Source organism: Doryrhamphus excisus, linkage group LG13, assembly GCF_037039965.1.
Source record: "Doryrhamphus excisus strain RoL-2023G ecotype Guam linkage group LG13, RoL_Dexc_Guam_v1.1, whole genome shotgun sequence".
Classification (NCBI taxonomy): Eukaryota; Metazoa; Chordata; class Actinopteri; order Syngnathiformes; family Syngnathidae; genus Doryrhamphus; species Doryrhamphus excisus.
The window spans coordinates 8,023,494-8,043,311 of NC_136369.1; the positions used below are offsets into that span (position 1 = coordinate 8,023,494).

Sequence of the window (19,818 nt, forward strand, 5' to 3'; positions counted from 1 at the left end):
CTATAACCACTCCAGCGTAGGTCAAAATATGCTAATATGTTAAATATATTTCAATTGTTCAATATTTAAACTTTTTTTTCAGTGTAACCTGATTTATCCTCCATAAAATTTCATCTTTAACTTTGTGTACAATATTCCCCGGGGGCCAATAAAAATGGAGGCTGTTCCTACCAAATACAACTGAACTTAAATATCTTTTACAGTTAATATCTATTGGTGTTTGTTGTTCTCATCCCTGCCCCTTACTCCGTGTGAGGACATGTCAATCTGGGGTGAAGTTTTCTCTCTTTAATCTGAACTGATTACAGTTGTGATGGCAGCCTTGCCTTCTGCGTGCCCATTTCAGCACATCCCCCACCCACATGCTCCCTAACGTCACTCCCTCCACCACCACCACCACCCGCATCATCACAGCTGATTGCACTGCTGAGGTCTAAATGAACTGTTAGCCTTGTCTCCATTTGGGCTTTAAATGTAGACTACATTAAGTCATTGAGGAAGTGATTAAACAAGACTCAATTGTTCTTGCTTGTGAGCAAAGTCCAAGTTAATAAATGAAGAACCACTATACAGTAGGAAAAATAGATATAGTATCCCAGGATGTGTCCTCTTAATAATTGTGCTGTTGTCCACACATTGTGGTCATTTACCACCATGCATTTTTATTTTGTTCTAGTCTGACGACTTATAACAAGTAGAATAGCATCTACCGTTGACCTGGTGAAGTGTGGATCACTTATGTTAGCGTAAGTTTCCCATATTTAAACCTTTTGATTTCAACACTATAAAACATGTAGCAATTTGTTGGTAAAAAGCTAATGATAGTAAAGCAGTCTGATAAAAATAGTCATTTCAACATTTTATTGTGTAATCATTCCTCTATTGAAAATATGTCAATTATTTTAGTAAACTAAACAACTTAATGGATCAAGGTGGAAGTGAAGTACTGCAATCAATTGAGTTGTGTGCCATAGACAAATTATCAAGTATTAAACATTTCTGATACATTGTATAGAGCACAACCATATGAATATTATGAATGCAGAATTTTCAAAATGGCCTATATGTGCAAATGATAAAATACTATAAATATTGTCAGCAGGAGTGAGGATATAGTAGAGATCAGTATCGGTCATAATGTGGCCTCTGATAACGGGAGGAATTTTCTTGATGGTAATTTGGTTGAGACCCACTACCATGGCTCTCATACTGGTCCCCGCCTTGCCAGTGCTGCTGCCTGTGATACCCTCCTCTGCCATAGTGGTCTCGACCCCAACCTCGACGGTCCTGGTACCTACAAGGAGGCAAAAAGAAAAGAATTACTGCTGTTTAATATATGGAAGCCCGTTTCTGCCACTGAAAAAAATATTCAAACTGTAAGGCATACTTACTAGATAAAAAGTTGAAATTCATAATAATGTCATTATTATCATAAGAATGTCAGCGTCAATGGTTGCTTGGTCATATGTGATTGACTACGGTTGCCTGTGTGATATTCAGGTAAACACCAAAGAAAAACAATACCTCCTGTCTCTTCCTCTATGGTTTCCACCTCCACGGCCCCTCCAGTCCTCCACGATAGGAGGGGGGTCAGCAGGTCGTTTCACGTACTCCTGGTACTCAGGGTCCTCTGATGTAAATCTGTTTGCGAACATCTCCTCGTAACTTTGTTGTTTTTCCGTAGTTTCACTCATTCTGAAACGAACTAAGCGCAGGTTAATATTAAGCAAATGTTTTAGATATATATTGTTAGGGCATGATATTATGCAAACAAACACAAAAAGCTGTAAAGAAAACATACCTGATAAGTTGAAAACCCACAAAATAAACACCACTCTGAGATGGTGCGCAAATCTAAAAATCCGGTACGACGCTGAAAACCTTCCCCGGAAACATGAAACATTCAACAATTGTTCCGGGGAGGAGCGCACGTGCCTTTGATTGATAAGGGTCACCAGCAGTTCAAAGACACTGAGGTCAAAGTCGACACGGAATGAGTCTGTTATGTGATACATTTGGCTCACTTACGAAAAAAAAACCACCACAAACAATTATCGAAACACATCGAGTCAATAATGCCCACAAGTGGTACAGTAGTCTTGATACATTAATATCTGTTATTGTGGAAATTGACGTCAACTCATTGGAAGCCATCCATGTAAGTGCACCCAAACCAAACTGTCGTGTGGCTAAAAGTGTATGTCACATAAATGCACCTCCATTTGGAATACAGTACGTCGTTTTTTGCAGTTCTATGTGATTATAGGTACATTGTTCGGACAAAGTGTGTGTGGGTGATAGTAGGCGCAGGTGGACACCGCTCCGTGTCGCTGCTGCTGCTGCTTGCTAGCTCGCGCGTGCAACTCGATCTCGCTGGGGAGAGGAACAAAGTCAGACAGGTACACTCCATTAAATCAGCGTCACTTAGAGGAGGACGGGGAGGTGGAGGCTGTTTTTAAATGTACTTTTACGCCACCGATTGTGTGACGAGGTAAGACTTGATAGCAACGGCGACAAAAAAAAACTTGGTTGACAGCAGCAAGAGGAGGAGGAGGAGGCACAGCTTGGCAAACCTTCAACACCCCTCCACGAAAAAAAGTGCTCTCACGTTTCAGTTTCCTTTGAGCGACTTGGGGAGAATGAACATAAAACTCTAAACCTCGCTGATCATCTGTGGACTTTGCGTTTTTAGAAGACACGTTAGAGATTTTAATATCGAGGAGTTTTTTCACCCCCCCTCTCAAGTCGGCGACAATGGGGTGAGTACTTTACATAGCACACCTGCACGCTTAATTCCTATTAAATACCTTCACGTCCATCGCCTATTTCATGCGAAACTGTTGTCGCGCCTTTTTGTCTATCATTTCTTAAAATTTAAATATACTGTACGAATATGGATGTAAAAATGTTGTTCTAGAAGGCTGAGCTGTGATGGTGTCATAGTTTCGCCCACTGGGAATATGTGTTGTGGAGGTCGTGCTGGACACCCACGGTGCTTTTTCTCCTATAGTGTTTTGGTCTTTGGACTACCGCCTTATTTTTTTCTGCATGTTGCATGGTGTCTGTTTTCCTTAGTCATGACAAGCAGCATTTACTAATAAACTATATTAGTGAAGCACAATCAAATATTTTCTTTGAGAGTTTGCCATTTGTAGCCGAAAGCAGCTTGGGGGTCAAGACCTCCGTGGCCTCCCAAGCTAATTTCAAGGGGCTTTCTTGTTAAAATATGAATCAATTTACAAATTTAATATTCAGCATGTATGGCCAATGTTGCAGCCATACACGAATTTCTGCTTGGGTATCTCTGTGTGGAGTTTACATGTTCTCCCAATGCATGTGTTTTGAATGTTATGTTAATTGGTGACTCCAAATTGTCCATAGGTATGAATGTGAGTGTGAATGGTTGTCTATATGTGCCCTGTGATTGGCTGGCGACCAGTCCAAGCTGTAACCTGCCTCTCACCCAAAGTCAGCTGGGATAGGCTCCCCGGCATACAGGCACACCCCCTTGACCCTAGTGAGGATAAATGGAATAGAAAAGGGATGAATGGAATATTCAACTAAACATTTTTTTTATTTCAGTATTTGTAATTTTGTATTTTTTTTAAATCCACTTGGTTTTTAATGTAGAATTATGTGATTCTGAGCATTGGTACTTTGCCAGCAAATGTAGCAGTTTGGTTGGCTGAAGAAATGAGAGTTGGTTTCATAGGAAATCAAGTGTTACAGCTCAAAAGTCGTGACAGCATGAGCCTGAAAAGCGTTGTCACAAACTGAGTGAGAGGTATAAGGCACCAGGGCAGGCAGATATACAATCTTGCAAGATTCACAAATACTCCATCAGCCCTATTAAAAAAAAAAAAATATATATGGTTTGCCAAAATCCATGAACCCCTAATGTGTCATTAGCTCTGATCTTTTGGTACATAAGAACTTGAAACCAGTAAAAGATACCACTTAGAGACAAAATGCGGCACCTACGCCAATAAGACAACAGAGTTTGATGGCGGTAGGAAGACCAATGAAGCCCAAAATCGGTAAGAGTTAAATATCACTGAAGCCCCAGCAGCTTCATATGAAGTGGTGTATTTGTTTACGTGATTGCTTCACGTATTGTGTGCCTGGGGTGTCGCAAACACCAACAAATGTTACCTTAGGTGTTGCAAACCACTGCCCTGAAGTAATTACCATACGCTTACCTTCAGTTTATATCACACTGTTGACATAAACATGTCACCGGACATAAATTCACCATTATGGCGGGATAGTAACATTTGCTAATAAATCTGACAATGCTCGGTTTTGACTGGCCGTAGAAGCTCAGAAGATGAAGTCAACATTCCCAGGTTGAGCTGCTGTCTGACACATTTTGAGATACTTCAGTGAGTCTCGTGAGAATTTTTAGCTCAGAGAGCAGGTAAAGGATTAACTGCACCCTGCGCATACAAGTGTGATGCTTTTTCTCCGGCTTTCTTATGATGTCACCACAGAAAGGTACTGTGGACAAAAGTAAAGACAACCATAGAACCAGTAAGGGAAATCAGTACTGTTTTTACCAGTAATGTGAGCAGTAATGCCTGATTATAAGATCGCTAAAGCAACAAAAAGTAAATAGCTGTAATTAAAAAAGAAGAATGGAATGTGTAAAAGTCTAGTCTGTAAAGCAAGTCACCCTTCCTCTTCTGCATGTTGTCACATCCGTCACGTATCCACGTTAGCCCTTTGTACAGTTAAAGGACCGAGTTATTTCTATAATTTCATATGGGGAAATAGTTTTCCATTGCACATTTTGTCCTGAAAGTTTCCTCTGTTTTCATTTAAGTGTTATGTTAAATATTTACTGTTGTGCTTGTCATTTGTGGTGAGAGGTGTTTCTAATTATTTGACCCTATCTTGTCCAAGTACAGCAACCACAACATTAGAAACACATCTCAGTGTGAGAGAGGCTGGGGTGTTTTTTAGCAAGGCACTCCCCCCAGTTTCCTTCCAAGCTGTCAAAAGCATCCAGTGGTTCCAGATTCCAGATGATTGTCATGAAAAAAAACCAACAACTCTGAACTTAACACTGTTGTTAACCTTTGTGAGGTGGCTGCAACTATATGGTATTGTGGCTGACATAGCTTTGTTATACTACTGTCTACATCTTCCATGTTGGTGGACATCAAATATTGCGAACAATAGTACTGACAAAGGTTACTAATAAACAATTTAAAAATAGCCCAGGTGAGTTTACCTCCAGGAATGCTAATTGTCACCTAATGCTGCAGTACCTGTTTTCCCAGAACACATTCCCCCCCCCCCCAAAAGCCTGTCCCACAGCCCTCACAGCCTCCCAAGAGAGTGAGATGCATGCTCACTCAACAGCTTTGAAATGTTGACCATAGCGTTGTCATGAAACTGGCCCCCTTTGACTGACCCACAGAAATGTGGCTGGCCAGACTGTTCAGTGTTATAGGCAGAATGCACAAAAGTTCTATTGTTCACTTTATAAAATATGTAAAGAATGTTTATGAACCATAACAAACTCAAACATGCAATGGTATATTTTTGAGCTCAAGACTATGTGACATTCACTATGTTTATATGCAGTCAGTATTCCGGTTAAGGTCAATATTTCGGTTTCGGAAACATTTCGAATAACCCTTTTCCATGCCTGAGCAAACAGGGTTATTCCTGTATACATAGTAATTGTAAACAATTGAGATATCTTGATCAAAACAGTGGCGCACGGACAACGTCTTGACACACAGAGAACGTCGTGACGCAACGCCCGTCAATTCTGCCTTGTCTACCTGTTTACAAACACCAGCAAGGCCTATAATGAACAACCTGATAGGCGTATACATGACCCAATATTCAGGTTAGAAAAGGAGTAACCCCAAGGTAATATTTGGGTTTTAAAAAAAACAGAATCTGAGCATATCCCGGTTTTTCGAAAGTGTTATGAGTGTTTACATGGCCGCGCAGAATGGGGTTATTGCTGATATTCTGGTTATAATAGTGTTATTTGACTGCATGTAAACGTAGCCAATATGCAGGATATCTGGGTGTCATTTTGGCCCTGGTCCTTTTGCTACTAAATTGAGTTATAGATTCTCAATAATTCACACATACACACACAACATGAACCTTCCCTGCCCTCGTGACTTTGACACGTTGATATTGATCTGATTTGTAGTTTAATTTAGAATTCCCACTGCCACTTCGTACAAGTACAAGTGATATTTTTAAAGACACAACCAATTCATTAAAACTGCAGATTGTTGAAAAACATTTTAATGACCAACTGATGTTGATTATACTTCCATTTCACAGCTTTTATTTGATTGCACAAGAGTTCTACACGTAAATTCATATTGACAGATAGCCCTTTCTTATACACAGGCAGCAATGCAACGCATATTGCTATTTAAAGTAAGCCCTTCTGGGAGCAGTGCTAACACTTGGATACTAGATAATCTTGTGGCTGGCCAGAGAATGGCATCTAAAGGCTTAACACTCATTGATTAGGGTCTGTGACATGTAACGTGTTACAGTGTCTCTTGCTGCCCCACCAGGAGAGCAGATTTAAGCCTAATCTGAGTATGCTGTCCTCTGTCTGAGGTTTAAGACGAAGAAAGCCTGTGTGGGTGCATAAAGAAAGTTGGTGCAGGACTTGGTGTTAAAGAAACATCGGTAAATGAAAGAAGACAGGCTGATGGTGGATTGGAAGTCTCTTTACCAGATGGTTGAGGCCTGGGAGGCCATCTGCTGCCATGCTGTGCCTCTGTGGAGACTTCACATGTCCTCCTTCACAGCTCCCAGATTAAGTTTGACTCTGTGACCCACTGCCTCAGTGTGGTGGAAGATAAACTGTACTTGATGGTTTGGATTGGACCCCCTTTAGCTTCTTTTGTTAAACCAGTTAGTGTACGGAATTTGAGATAAAGCCGTCACAAAGTCACTTTGTTGTTAATGTTAAGTTTTAAAGGTACATAACGAGCTAATGGTAATATTCATGTTCTCTGTCAAGCAAAAAATAATGACAATGTGGTAAAAATCATACTGTATTGTTGTCTATGCAAAGCATTTTTTGATGTACATTTTGACGTATGATACAATTTTAAAGGGGAAAAAAAGCAAACAAATTAGTGCATAATTATTCAACAATGAGCAGACAACCGCTGTTGTCATCATTAGCAACGCAGTGCTATGATTGCAATAAAGGCCTGGGTCACGCTCCACGGAACCACTTATCTTTGCCTGTTCACTCCAGATTATTTACTATTCTTGCCAAGACTGCACCTCTGCTGTCTCGCTCAATTTTATAATATCAAACCGGTGCTGATAAATTATCGCCATAGTCACAATAAATGCTTGCATTACAGTCGTCCCTCACCATTACTAATGGAGTGTTGTTCGTACGGCCGTTCATACATTTTGCTAGTGTCAGGTTTGGGCAAAATGTCAATTTTTTGGATGCCAATGTGTCTACGTTTTAATTTTTTTTCTTTTTACGTATGTTTTTGTTTCTCCAATGCACCATTCACAAGCTCATTAAAAAATGTGGTCCACAAATGGCAGAGGCTGGCTTTAGACTTTGACAGTGATGCACACACACCTGGCTTGTGGAGGCGTGTTTTGTAATGCGTACCGCACAGGTTAGGGTGCATACAAACAAAAGTACTTTTTGCGCATGAGTGAGACAGCACAGCACCACATGTTCATGTTGGTAACATCATTTGGGTACCTGTGTGTGTGTCTCTTTGGTATTGCATCATCAGATTCATTTGCAGCAGGAATGTAAATAATGTTGCAGTACCCATACTGTATGAGGCTTTCTGGAAGGTTAGAAAACCAGTTTGTTCAGCCCAACAGCAGATTAAAGCAGTTAAATACGAGAAACACTGACTAAGCCTGTGACTGACTCAGATGGAGAACTATGACACTTTATCAAAGAACGTACCTGAATTCTGCCAAAAGAGCATTTACAAGTAAAGGTTGTTATTACTGCAGACAGTGGTCAGTTTTAAGCAGGCTGATTTTGACGTTTGATGTCTTTTTTATTTTTATTTAAAACAAAAAAACACTGGCATTGTCTGTCAATGTTTTAGGACTTTTTTTGTGCAATGGTACCAGTACTACTACTTGTTGAGGCTCATAGTCTGCAGTGTCGTGGCAGCTTGCTGATGGCGCCACAAGTTGGGAAAAAACCTTTGGTTGATGTGTGTTCTATGTCTCACTATATGCTAAATATAATGTCAATTCTATTGAGCATACCTGAATATATACTAAGCTGCACCCACCCACTCAAAGAGAAAAAAATGTTTGCACACTTATAGGCCACACTTGTCTAAGCAGGAGTCGATATTGGGATATTTGCACAGAAATACATATAAACCTTGCATTCCTACCTATACTCTGTGTTCTCAGGATCACTCATTAGCTTTGGTGGTGATGACATTTTTTCTCCATCCAAGCAGAAGCTGTCCAATCAAAACACAAGTTCAAATCCTTATATTAGTCTCCACCTTACTAGTTCAAGTCACTACTGTCTGAATCTACAGTTTAAGTACCATGGGAACTGTTAATGTTTTAGGCATAAATTAGCCGCATCATTGTTTAAGATGCAGGGTTCAAAGCTTGGTTATCATTGCCCCCCCTTGGTATAAAAACACAAAAATCTACACTCACAAAAAAAACAAATCCCATGGTCACTGGAGTGCCTATGAAAAAATAATGGCATATTATTAGTAGTGCTGTCAAATGATTGACAATGTTAGTCAGTTTTTTTATTAATGATTAATCACCATTACCAACTGGAACATGCCATGAGTGCCATTTTTACTGTTTTAAATCAATGAAAGATAAATGACATGACAGGATTACAAATGAACCGAGTATGTATATCAAGCGAAAAGATACCACAAAACTCTAAAAATTTATTTGTCTAACATATATGTATTCCGTACAATACATTTTCCAAACAAGCTTTTTTATGAAAAGTATTCAACTGCAGATGGGTGTAAAGAGACATGTTTGGAACTACTATGCAAAATGGATGCGAAAGGTTGCTCACCCCTGGACTGTTTTCCCATTAGTCACATTCATCTGTATATTGTACAGTGGAGGTGGTGCTTGGTAACAACAACCAATAACTGGTTTAATGTGAGGTATGTGGATCTGAAGCCAAAGCATTTCAACAGATGAAACGCTGAAGTCATATCTAATTTTAGCAGGGATATTTCATTGCACATAGCTCGTTAATCTTCCCCCATACGTACCCATTTCTGTCCTAAAGACTTTATAACCAGTTACCTCTATCTCGGTGTCATCAATAGAGCTGTCAAAATTAATCTCAGTGAAGGCCACAATATAAAATGTTGTCGTTTTCATTAAGTTCGATAAATCCTGAACTTTATAGGGCAAACTACATATTTTAATGTGTAATCTGTAAAATTCTTAATCATTTTTACTTGTTTTATGTCAGGTAAGAAGGCCAGCGTATATGCGTACACATTAAGTGTTCCGAGGGAGCTTGGTAATGCTGGTACAGAAAGGCAAAGACACCACATTCTCTTGAAGTTCCAGGCCTTTTGCTTTGTTTTTTTTATACGAACAGCATTTGTATAATCTTCATTAATAGAATATCTTGTTTCTTAGACAGTTGGCTCTATGCAAGCTTTCAGTTTCCGCTCTATGCAAGCTTTCAGTTTCCTTGTACCTTTCACAGTAAAGGATCTTGGTCTGTCCACACCATCCCTGATGTTTCCCATTCCGGTACACCCGCTCAACTTGTATTTCTCGCTGTTGATGAAGTTTTTCAGTTAGCACCTCCTTAATCTTCCTCTCAGACTCGGTCCACAACTCGCCCAGTGACTGCTCAGTGCAACCAAACATCAAATTATTTTTAGTCTGACCTTCAAGGCATTCCATTTTGTCATTTTGTTACAGTGAGAAGACACGTGTCACATTTTCATAATGTCAGTCAGTATTTTTCTGAATATTTTTCCATTTCTGATTTAATGTCATCCACTTCTTTTTCAGTGAACTGGAGGCTACTTTTAATTTCTTACTGCTCTTCAGTCTTGTGTTAGAGGACTTCAATATGAGTTCAACAAAGCTTTTAAAATGATCTTGTTGCTCTAATAGCATTGGTCATTTACTGTTGTTGAAGCAGGAGGTCACTTCATCTTCTTGCTGTGTATCTGCTTGAGACTTGGGTGGTATGTTGGAATGTTGTCCCACACAGGAGCAGATAGCCACACTAACCCACACAGTACACCAGAGCACTGCACACCGGTGCAATGGAAATGGCCTCCAGCAGAGCCTTGGCTTGGTAGATGGGGCTCTATTATGACCCGGCCCAAAAAGGCATATTCCAATTTTTGTGGCGATTCATGTCAACACCCTAAAGTTAGAGAAAGGTGTTTTGCAGAGCACTTGAAATTTCAAGTCGATCCGGTTTATTGTGTCAGGGATTAATAACAGCGTCACCATGCGGTGTATGTGTCAGATGTGTCAGTACGGGTAACATTGTAGGGTTGCATGTTTTCACCCTCTGTTCAGTAATATGAGTTAGACTAAAGAGTTTGCTAATATTTTCACATGACTGTGTGAGCTGGAGAGAAGTAGGGGCCAACTTGATACGTCTCCTGAAAACACACACACACACACACACTCGCCTGTAAATTATTTAATGCGTCAGATGAAGATGGTGGTATGTGACGGTCAACTGGATGAAGAATTGCTGCTGTTAAGTTGCAAATGCGGTCAAAGACACATGATACATGGGGACTCGCATAGACCTAGTATCTCTTGTACCCACATCTGTCAACATCTGTCATTTTAGTTGGACAAGGTGGGGAAAAAAATGTGGTCACAACAATTTTGTCACAGTGCATACTTTGCTATGTGAGCCGGTGTACTGATGCATACGCTGACAGCTGCAGACACTGCAGATACTGTAAGTAGTGCAAGCAACTGTATCCCTGCTCTGGACATGCAGTATGGATCTCTAACATTTGTTCCACTATCACCAAAGACAGTAGATGCAGTTAATAGTTTCCTCACACATTCCAAAAGCATGCATGTTAGCTTGCATGTACGTATGTAAGTGGCGACTCCATAGGTATGAATGTGAGTGTGAATGGTTGTTTGTCCAGGGGGTTACCCTGCCTCTTGCCTGAAGTCAGCTGGGATAGGCTTCACCATACCCCTGTGAACCTAGTGAGCATAAGCGGAATAGAAAATAAATAGATGGATGGATAGATGCAGCGCTAGCTTCTACGTTCAACTACTTAAAATCGGCACACCTCGGCAGCAAGGTAAATGCAAGTTATGATCGTACATGACAACTGAAAAAAGACAAAGGGGGTTCTGAAAGCTGAATCTAATTGCAACAGACACTTTTATTGGTGATGTTTATGTGAAATTGCAGGAGAACCTCAAGCCAGCAGGGGGGTTTGGAGGGAGAGCAGCGAGCCAGTGTAGTATATGGTGGGGCCTCAGTGACGTAGTATGATCCAGAATTCATTCATGTCAAAAACTGGCATTTTTATTGATGTACAATTACTTGTTTATTTATTATTCATGAGAATTTGGATTTGGAATTTAGCCCCCGTGTACAGTGGGGACCTACTGTATCCGACATGTGGTCGTTTTTAATTCTATGATGGAATATACTCATTCATTCATTCATTCATTCATTTTTTACCGCTTTTTTCTTCACGAGGGTCACGGGGGTGCTGGAGCCTATCCCAGCTGTCTTCGGGCGAGAGGCGGGGTACACCCTGGACTGGTCGCCAGCCAATCACAGGGCACATATAGACAAACAACCATTCACACTCACATTCATACCTACATAAATTATTATGCAAATAGAATTTTTGTATCAAAGATTAAATGGCATTATGTCGCTGTCATAATTAGTTTGCCCAATAATTCGTTTCACATTAAGCATGCCACAGGTTTCAAGCTATATGGGAAAGAGAAAGGATCTTTTTGCCTGCTGAAAAGTGTCAAATTGTGCAATACATTGGACAAGGTGAGAAAACTTTGAATATTTCACCGAACCTCTAACATGATCATCATACTTTGAAGCTGTGGTTGTGCTGATAAAGGCATTATGAAGGCAAAAATGGCATTTGAAGCTCAGGAATCCCATGAACCTCAAGGTGAAGGAATCCCCAGACTTTTGCAGTTGGGCATAAACCTACTCCTACAATACTCACAAGCAGAAATGGTTCAGTGGGCCAACAAATGATTGAAGATTAATTTTCAGTCTTGTTTACTGATGCGGGCTGTGCAACCCAGCATGGTCCTGATTGATGTACTGTCGTAGTAGATAGTCACTATGTCCCACCCAATGAGTGTTATCAGAAAGAAGGTGGTGGAGTCAAGTTTTTGGACCATAATCTTTGGGAGAGAGCTTGTGGACTCTTTTGATTGAAATAGCTTTTGCTTTCAGTAAATATGGCTTCCAAATGCTGCAAATGACCAATTTCACATACATAAATGTATTTTTATTGTACGTTTGAACCTTCATAGCATCAAAACGTCAGTCACTCCCAAGCAATTCTACTCTTACTTTCAAAATGGCAGCTGTGCCTCCCCTTTTATCCAGTGATATCTATCAACCTAATGCTTTTTTATCTCAGGAAAGCAGATCACTGGAATCAAACAGTTGTACGACGCGTGCACCCATGTGTTCATCATTGACATTTACTCCTCCTCCCCATGCCGGTGTGAGCTGGCTGCTGACATCCCCACTGCAAAGGTCAGCCTGGATGTGCATGTGCGTGCGCGCACACGTGTGTACACAAAGCAGAAGCAGTGTGATCTGTATAATGGGTTTTGTTGTTTCTAAAGCAGATCAGATTAGGCAGAGATTAGGCTTTGATTTATTTGGAAATAAAGGCTTTATTAGCTGTTGAATGTTTTTCGGCTGCAGCAGGGCTGCACGGTGGCCTTGTGATTAGCATGTTGGTGGCCCAGTCAGCAGCAACGTTCCCTCTAAGCTGTGTGCAATCGTGCACTGATCTTGTGTTTTCAGCACACTGTATATTCTTGCAGCGCAACAACATAATATCCAACCGAACTGTAAATAAAATTATTTATTTTGTACCATTTGTTGCAATGCATCTCCATTAGTGACAATAGTAACAATACAATGACGAATACACTCCAGCCAATGATGGGTAGTTGGTATGTGCTTACTTACCCAGCCAATCAGTTCATTAACAGCGCGCTACTTGGTACATGCCACTATTTTGAAGGCTAGCCTATAGCTTCTTGTTCAGGAAAGTTGAAGCGCCAAATGCTGTTTCCTAACACCGTATTATGGCGATGAAAACGGACAGTGTCACATCCACTCACCAAGATAAAGTTTTTTTTAAAGTCTCTTAAGGTGGATTGGAGTCGGCGTATGTGGGAGCAAAAGAGCAAGAGTTGAATATGGATGAGATTTTTTATTGTTTGAATGAGAAAAGGCGGGTCTAAGCCAGGTTGAGTGCAGAGTGTGGACTTAACTGTGCGTGGGGTACTGGGTCATGCCTTTATTTTGATGACCAGACTTGATGAAGAAGACTTGGCTTATCTATGGCTTATTTTGTCTGAGGTGGACAAAAAAGACAGCTGCATTGTGAAATATGCCCTGCTGACCTTTTGAACCCACCCAAATACAAAATTCCACAGAATGAAAGTTGGACTACCTAAAGTTCTCAGGTTTTGGCCATGTGTACATGTCCAAAGGCAAAGCTCAGGTCGTTCTGTGTGTAAACTCAGATACTCACAAAATTAGTAAGAAAATTGGTCAGGAGGGTTTGAGGGTTTGAATCTTCTCACAAGGGCTTTCCCAAGAACGTAGTCAAATGTAGAATTTTATTTGTATCTGGGTACCTTAACCTATATTTGAAAGTGCAGCAATAAGGTAGTCATATTTGATTGTTTTGAAAATACTTAAATAATATTAGCATATTTTCCACACATTAAGTGTTTTACTGTTGTCCGAACTTTGGCAAAAGCCAGCATCATTGCTGAACAACCAGCTGACAATGAGACTGACTCCGACAATGATGATGAGAGGGAACAATGGCTGTTCAATTCAGATACAGAAGATGAAGACTTTGATGGATTTGTGGGAGAAGAGGAATTAAAAAATACAGTGAGCATATTATTAAATAGTAAAGTTCAACTAAACTCACAGTTTTGCTTCTGTTGCATTTTTTTGTTTTGTTTTACCATGCACCTTACAATACGGTGCGCCTTATGTATGGGTTAAGTACAGAAATAGACCCCCGTCGTTGAGACTGTGCCTTATGGTGTGGAAAATATGTTGAATAAACAAAGAACACACAGTGACTGGACAGAAACACTTCAGTTCTGTTCAGGATGTATTTCACATTCATCAGCCATAAGAACATCTCCCCACTAGCTATTACAACTGGACTCCACAATTGAATACAGTTAAATACAATTGACTATTGCGCAAATCTGACTTCAAAATGCTCACTGTCAACCGACAGACATTTGTGGGAGTGGAGGAAGGTTCCAAAATTAAAGGAGTATTCAACTGAATGTATTATGTAACTCTGCTGTGGAGCACAAATCAGATGAATCTGCATCTAGTCATAGTACATGATACACATTTTGCATGTTCACTTTCATAACGAATTCAAAATATATACAAATAACAAAAATGATTTATTCTGTATTTTCTGCATCATAAGGCACAAAGTATTATAAGGCACATGTTAAAACGTACACTTGAAGCCCAGAAGAAATGGAGTCTGAGATGGAGTGTCGAATGCAGGGGCAAACTTTATTTTTTTGAACTCACACCTGTAACTGCAGTGAAAGGAGGGACCAAAAATTGCAACATTACCTGAACCGTTCAGGTGGCAACACCCTCAACTTTAACAGTTCTGAAATGAATTACTGTATGTACGAACCCCCCAGCACTACATGGTCTATAAAAAATAAAGGCAACGGAAGCAAAACGGTAATATTAGTTGAACTTTATTCTACTGTTTAACAATACTGTATTTTTAAATTATTCTCCTCCCACAAATTCTGTCATAAACTGTCAAACTTGCTGGGTTCCCTCTCATCATTGTCGGAGTCAGTCTCTTTGTTGGGTGGCTGTTCAGCAATGATTCAGCAAATTCCGGACAACCGTTAAAGCAGATACCTTTAGCCCAAGTATCCATAATCCATTCACATATGATGGCGTAACTCGCCCGGTGCTGCCTCCGTGTTCACAGTCTTTCATCCATTGCTCTCACGCCTCTCAGAACTTCACTTTGAAAACCCTTTTTACACCAATGTCCAGCGGTTGGAGTTTATTTTGTTAATCCTCCTGGAATGATGGCAAGCTCCGAATTCATTTGCTTGGTCATTCACTTGGTTTTTCACCATAGCGGAGAAACGGGCGTAATGTTGTTTTGCAGCCCTGGAGGCGTGACAGACATTAAGCATACGTACTCTACGTACTACGTCATGTTCTCTGATTGGTTTATCACTCTTAGCATTATGTCCCGGTGTCCACAGGAAATGGTCCGACAGTCAAACAAGCGGCACACTTTTTTTTCAAATTTTTTATTGATTTTGGAACACACATAAGATACACCATGTTATAAGACACCTGATTTTTGAGACAGTTAAAGACTTAAGTGTCCCTAATAGTGTGGAAAATACGGTAATATATGTAAGCATCCTGTGTTTGTCTGATGTTGTTCCGAGTGCAGTACTGTATACTGTGTTTGAAGTGCATTTGTACAGGGAGAAATCATCCATTAGAAAATAGCTGTGATTGCTCTCTCTCACACACACACACACACATACACACAGATATGTGTTGCTTTCTCCACAGAGGGAACGGTGATGTGCTAATAGCTTTGAGTTGCCATGAGAATTGTTGCATTTGTGTTACAATAGCACTGGCCTGTCTGTGGTTTTCTGGTGACATGGCGCTGGAGTAGTAAAGAGTAGTACAGGACTCCCCTAGGAAATGCCAGAAGACTGCCGAGCTGATGAAGCAGCTTGAGGAAAAACATGTTCTTAAAATCTGCTAGACTAACCTCAGTTACGTTAGTGAGGAAACACAATGCAATGTTTTTAGATGATTCCCAGCCCACACCATAACTATACTAGTTGTTACTTTTCTAACAATCTTAATCTCTGTCCCTCCTTTCCTCAACTCTCAGGGAGCAGCCAATCTACACCACCAGGGCCCATGTCTTCCAAATTGACCCAACCACCAAGAAGAACTGGGTCCCTGCAAGCAAGCAGGCTGTCACAGTCTCCTATTTTTACGACAGTACACGCAACAGCTACCGCATCATCAGCGTGGATGGATCTAAGGTATGAGTACTATGAAACATGTTACTTGGGATGAGACCAGGGTGCAAATACTGTCCATTGCATCTTGAGATGGCCCTTTATGTCACAAAAGTATACAGAAGTACAAGCCAAAAAAAGGCTCACAACTAGGAGACCCAAGTTCAATTCCACCTTCGGCCGTCTCTGTGTGGAGTTTGCATGTTCTCCTCGTTGCATGCATGGGTTTTCTCCGGGTACTCCGGTTTCCTCCCACATTCCAAAAACATGCTAGGTTAATTGGCGACTCCAAATTATCCATAGGTATGAATGTGAGTGTGAATGGTTGTTTGTCTATATGTGCCCTGTGATTGGCTGGCAACCAGTCCAGCGTTTACCCCGCCTCTTGCCCGAAGACAGCTAGGATAGGTTCCAGCACCCCCGCGACCCTCGTCAGCATAAGTGGTAGAGAATGAATGAATAATCAAAAGGTAATCCATTTATCTCTTTGTCTCTTGCCTCTCTCAGGGTTAATAAACCACTGCATATTCTATTATGCCAAGTTATTAAGGGGAATCAAAACAATATTATTACTTACTATACATTAGTTGTACAAGGTACATAAAGTTCCAGAAACTAGGAGTGTTTATACAGTACAAGATATACATTTGTGCACAGAAATCTAATGTATTTAATAGTGTATTTCTTATTTGAATAGTAACAATTGTCAAGATAACTTCTTCATGTACATTAGTACAAATGGAGAGCCTGCTAACGCGGATTAATGTCAGGTTTTTAAAAGGTTACTTGTTATTGACTGCTGGAATAGTAAAACATGTAACAATACTAGTATACACCAAATAAACATGTTTGTATTCACACCGCCGTTACGTGGCTTTGTGAAAGTGTAGATTATGTTTCCATGGCTACAAGAGCCTCCTCTGTGTGAAAAGATGTATGGCGTCAGATATAGTCATGCAATCATCCTTAGCCAATTGATTGCTTGTAAGTGATTCTCCAGACACAGAATATTTAAATGTATTTACATATTCCTCCTTTTGCTACTGTGTTAGAGAAATGAATGCAAGTTGTTCTTGCATCCTTGCAAAGTATTGTTTAGTCAAGTGACTCCCACTGCTTGTAAGCCAGCAAGGCAACACTCATCAAGTTATGTCATCTAGCAATACTGACAGCAGATAACTGAAGACTCCACGTTCTTATTTTATCATCATTTTGTTTAAAAAATAGATGCCTTCCTGTATTTCTGCATTCATTTGTATTTTTGTATGTTTTGTTCAGTACTCCCCCAAGGCCAGAACTCCTCTCTGCACTCTCCCACTCTTGTTCTTCCTCTTTGTCATCTCCCTAACATTGAGTAACACAGCTTCATGTCTAATGACAGTTCCACACGCAGCAGCTCTAGGCAAGATATATGAGTCATATGTACCATTATAAATATAAGTGCCTTCCTGCAAATGGGTTTCTTTATTCTCTAACATACAATGACAAATGTTGAGTTATGTCCAGTAACTGTGAAATATAATCTCTAGATTGTACACTAATATCAAACTGTCAGCTGATATTTGTTCACTGTGAGCACCAGGCAACCTATTTGCCCAAACAAAAACACCACACAGTAAATAGTTTCTTTTCTGTCCCTACTCCCTAATTTATTCCAAGAATGACACCTTCCAGGGCCAATGTAGTGAAAAAAAAAGTATTATTTATCCATCCAGGTTTTGAGTCTGTAAAATGTGGCTTGTTGGAATGCATCAACTTTTTAAAGGAAAACTGTACTTTTTGGGGGATTTTGCGCATCATCCACAATCCTTATGTGACACATGCATACATATGTCTTATCTTCTGTGTGTTCTAAATAGCTAATAAGCAAAGAATGCATGTAAAGGGAAATACTTTTTGCGCCTTTTGGAAAAAAAACCTCCAACCTGCAACAACGCTCCTCATTTCCATCCATCCATCTTCTACCGCTTGTCTGAGGTCATGTTGCGGGGTCAGCAGCTCAAGCAGTGAGGCCCAGACTTCCCTTTCCCCGGTCACTTGGTCCAGCTCCTCCCAGCGGATCCTGAGGCGTTCCCAGGCCAGTTGGGAGACAGTAACTTGTCCTGGGTCCTACCCGAGGCCTTCTACCGGTTTTACGTTCCCTGAACACATGAATGTTCAGGAGGCATCAAGCCACCTCATTTGGCTCCTCAGTCCAAATTGTCTGAAATTGCCTTTTGAAAAATGGCTGAGATTGAATGAGTTAAAATGACAAAAATACATCAAGATAAGTAGTATCAAGAATGTACCTGTTTAGTACATGGACACAGCATATATGTATATAAAACCTTGTTGGTGTTTTAATAGCAGTCTTTGTAGGAGGCATAGATATGTCCCATTATGTGCCGTAATTAACCTGTTTTTATATCTTTTAGAATGCACAGGAGAGAGGTGTGTTCATGTGTCATATAAAGATTGTGGAAAAATTCCAAAAAAGTACAGTTTTATTTGAAGGCATACAACTAATACATTGTATGATGTCATCCATAATCTCACACCTACCTGATTTTTGTTCAGAATTTTATCATTAGTGTCAGTTTTATTGCCATACAGTTTCCATTCAGTCAGCATTCCCTTCTTAGCCAGGACAAAATCTATCGGTTTCTGTCCTGTATAGTACGACTTAATATGACACTGCTAGTTCTGTGCAAAAAAAGTAACAAATCACCTCACTCTAGCAAACTGACAGTCAGGTTACTGGCCACCAGAGCTTTAATTCGCACTTCCTGTTGCACTTGAGATGAGGCCTGGCTGCCCACCCCCACAGCTGCTCATGTCACTCCATTCCTGCTCCCTCTGTCATACTCTCCCATTTGCCAACGAGCTTGCTTGCCTGAACTGAGATACGTAGATGCATCACACGGAAAGGAGAAGCTCACATTGGCCTTATTCATGAAAGTGAGGGGAATAATAGTTGATGATTATGGTTAGATGTTTGAAATTCCTTTGTGGAATTAGATCTTACTGTCTTCTCGACTATTTTTTTATGTGTTGCAACCTAATTCTCTCACCTGCAGCTTGGGAGAGATCTTTGTGACATGCTTGTGTACAGTATGATGCCTGTCAGCAGTTTAAGTTGCGTTGCCAATCTCAAGGGCACCTTGGCACATCGGAATTCAACATGTTCTTCATACTAAATGTCCAGATTGAAAGTGTGTGTGTGTGTGTGTGTGTGTGTGTGTGTGTGTGTGTGTGTATGTGTATGCAGATGCAGTGCTCAGAAAGAGGACCAGCCTCTCACTAACAATAACATCACATTTGCTTATCCTGGTCTGCAACAGGTCTCCAAAATACTGCCCTGTTTCTTGTTCAAAATAATGTAAAAAAATTATTATAACATTTACAATGATACAGATCCTCTTACGGATGTATAGTTATAGTAGAGTACATTTTGTGTCATAATTATATGCATGTTCCACATCTTAACAGAAAGTAAGAGTTATGTTGGCTCATTTCACTTCT

At 40.3% G+C, this 19,818-nt stretch overlaps 1 protein-coding gene across 2 annotated transcripts in view; it reads left to right on the forward strand.

The window, feature by feature from the left end:
• The first annotated feature begins 1,955 nt into the window (after positions 1-1,955).
• The window catches only part of homer2 (homer scaffold protein 2), a 29,197-nt gene continuing 11,334 nt past the window's right edge, over positions 1,956-19,818 (forward strand). The window contains exons 1-2 of one of the 2 annotated variants that reach the window (XM_058089505.2): positions 1,956-2,158; positions 16,185-16,341. In XM_058089505.2, coding sequence (XP_057945488.2) covers positions 2,157-2,158; positions 16,185-16,341 — 159 coding nt within the window. In that variant the 5' untranslated portion in view covers positions 1,956-2,156. Of the gene's footprint in view, positions 2,159-2,315; positions 2,760-16,184; positions 16,342-19,818 lie in introns of those variants that run through there. The other variant, XM_058089504.2, reaches the window with a different exon arrangement.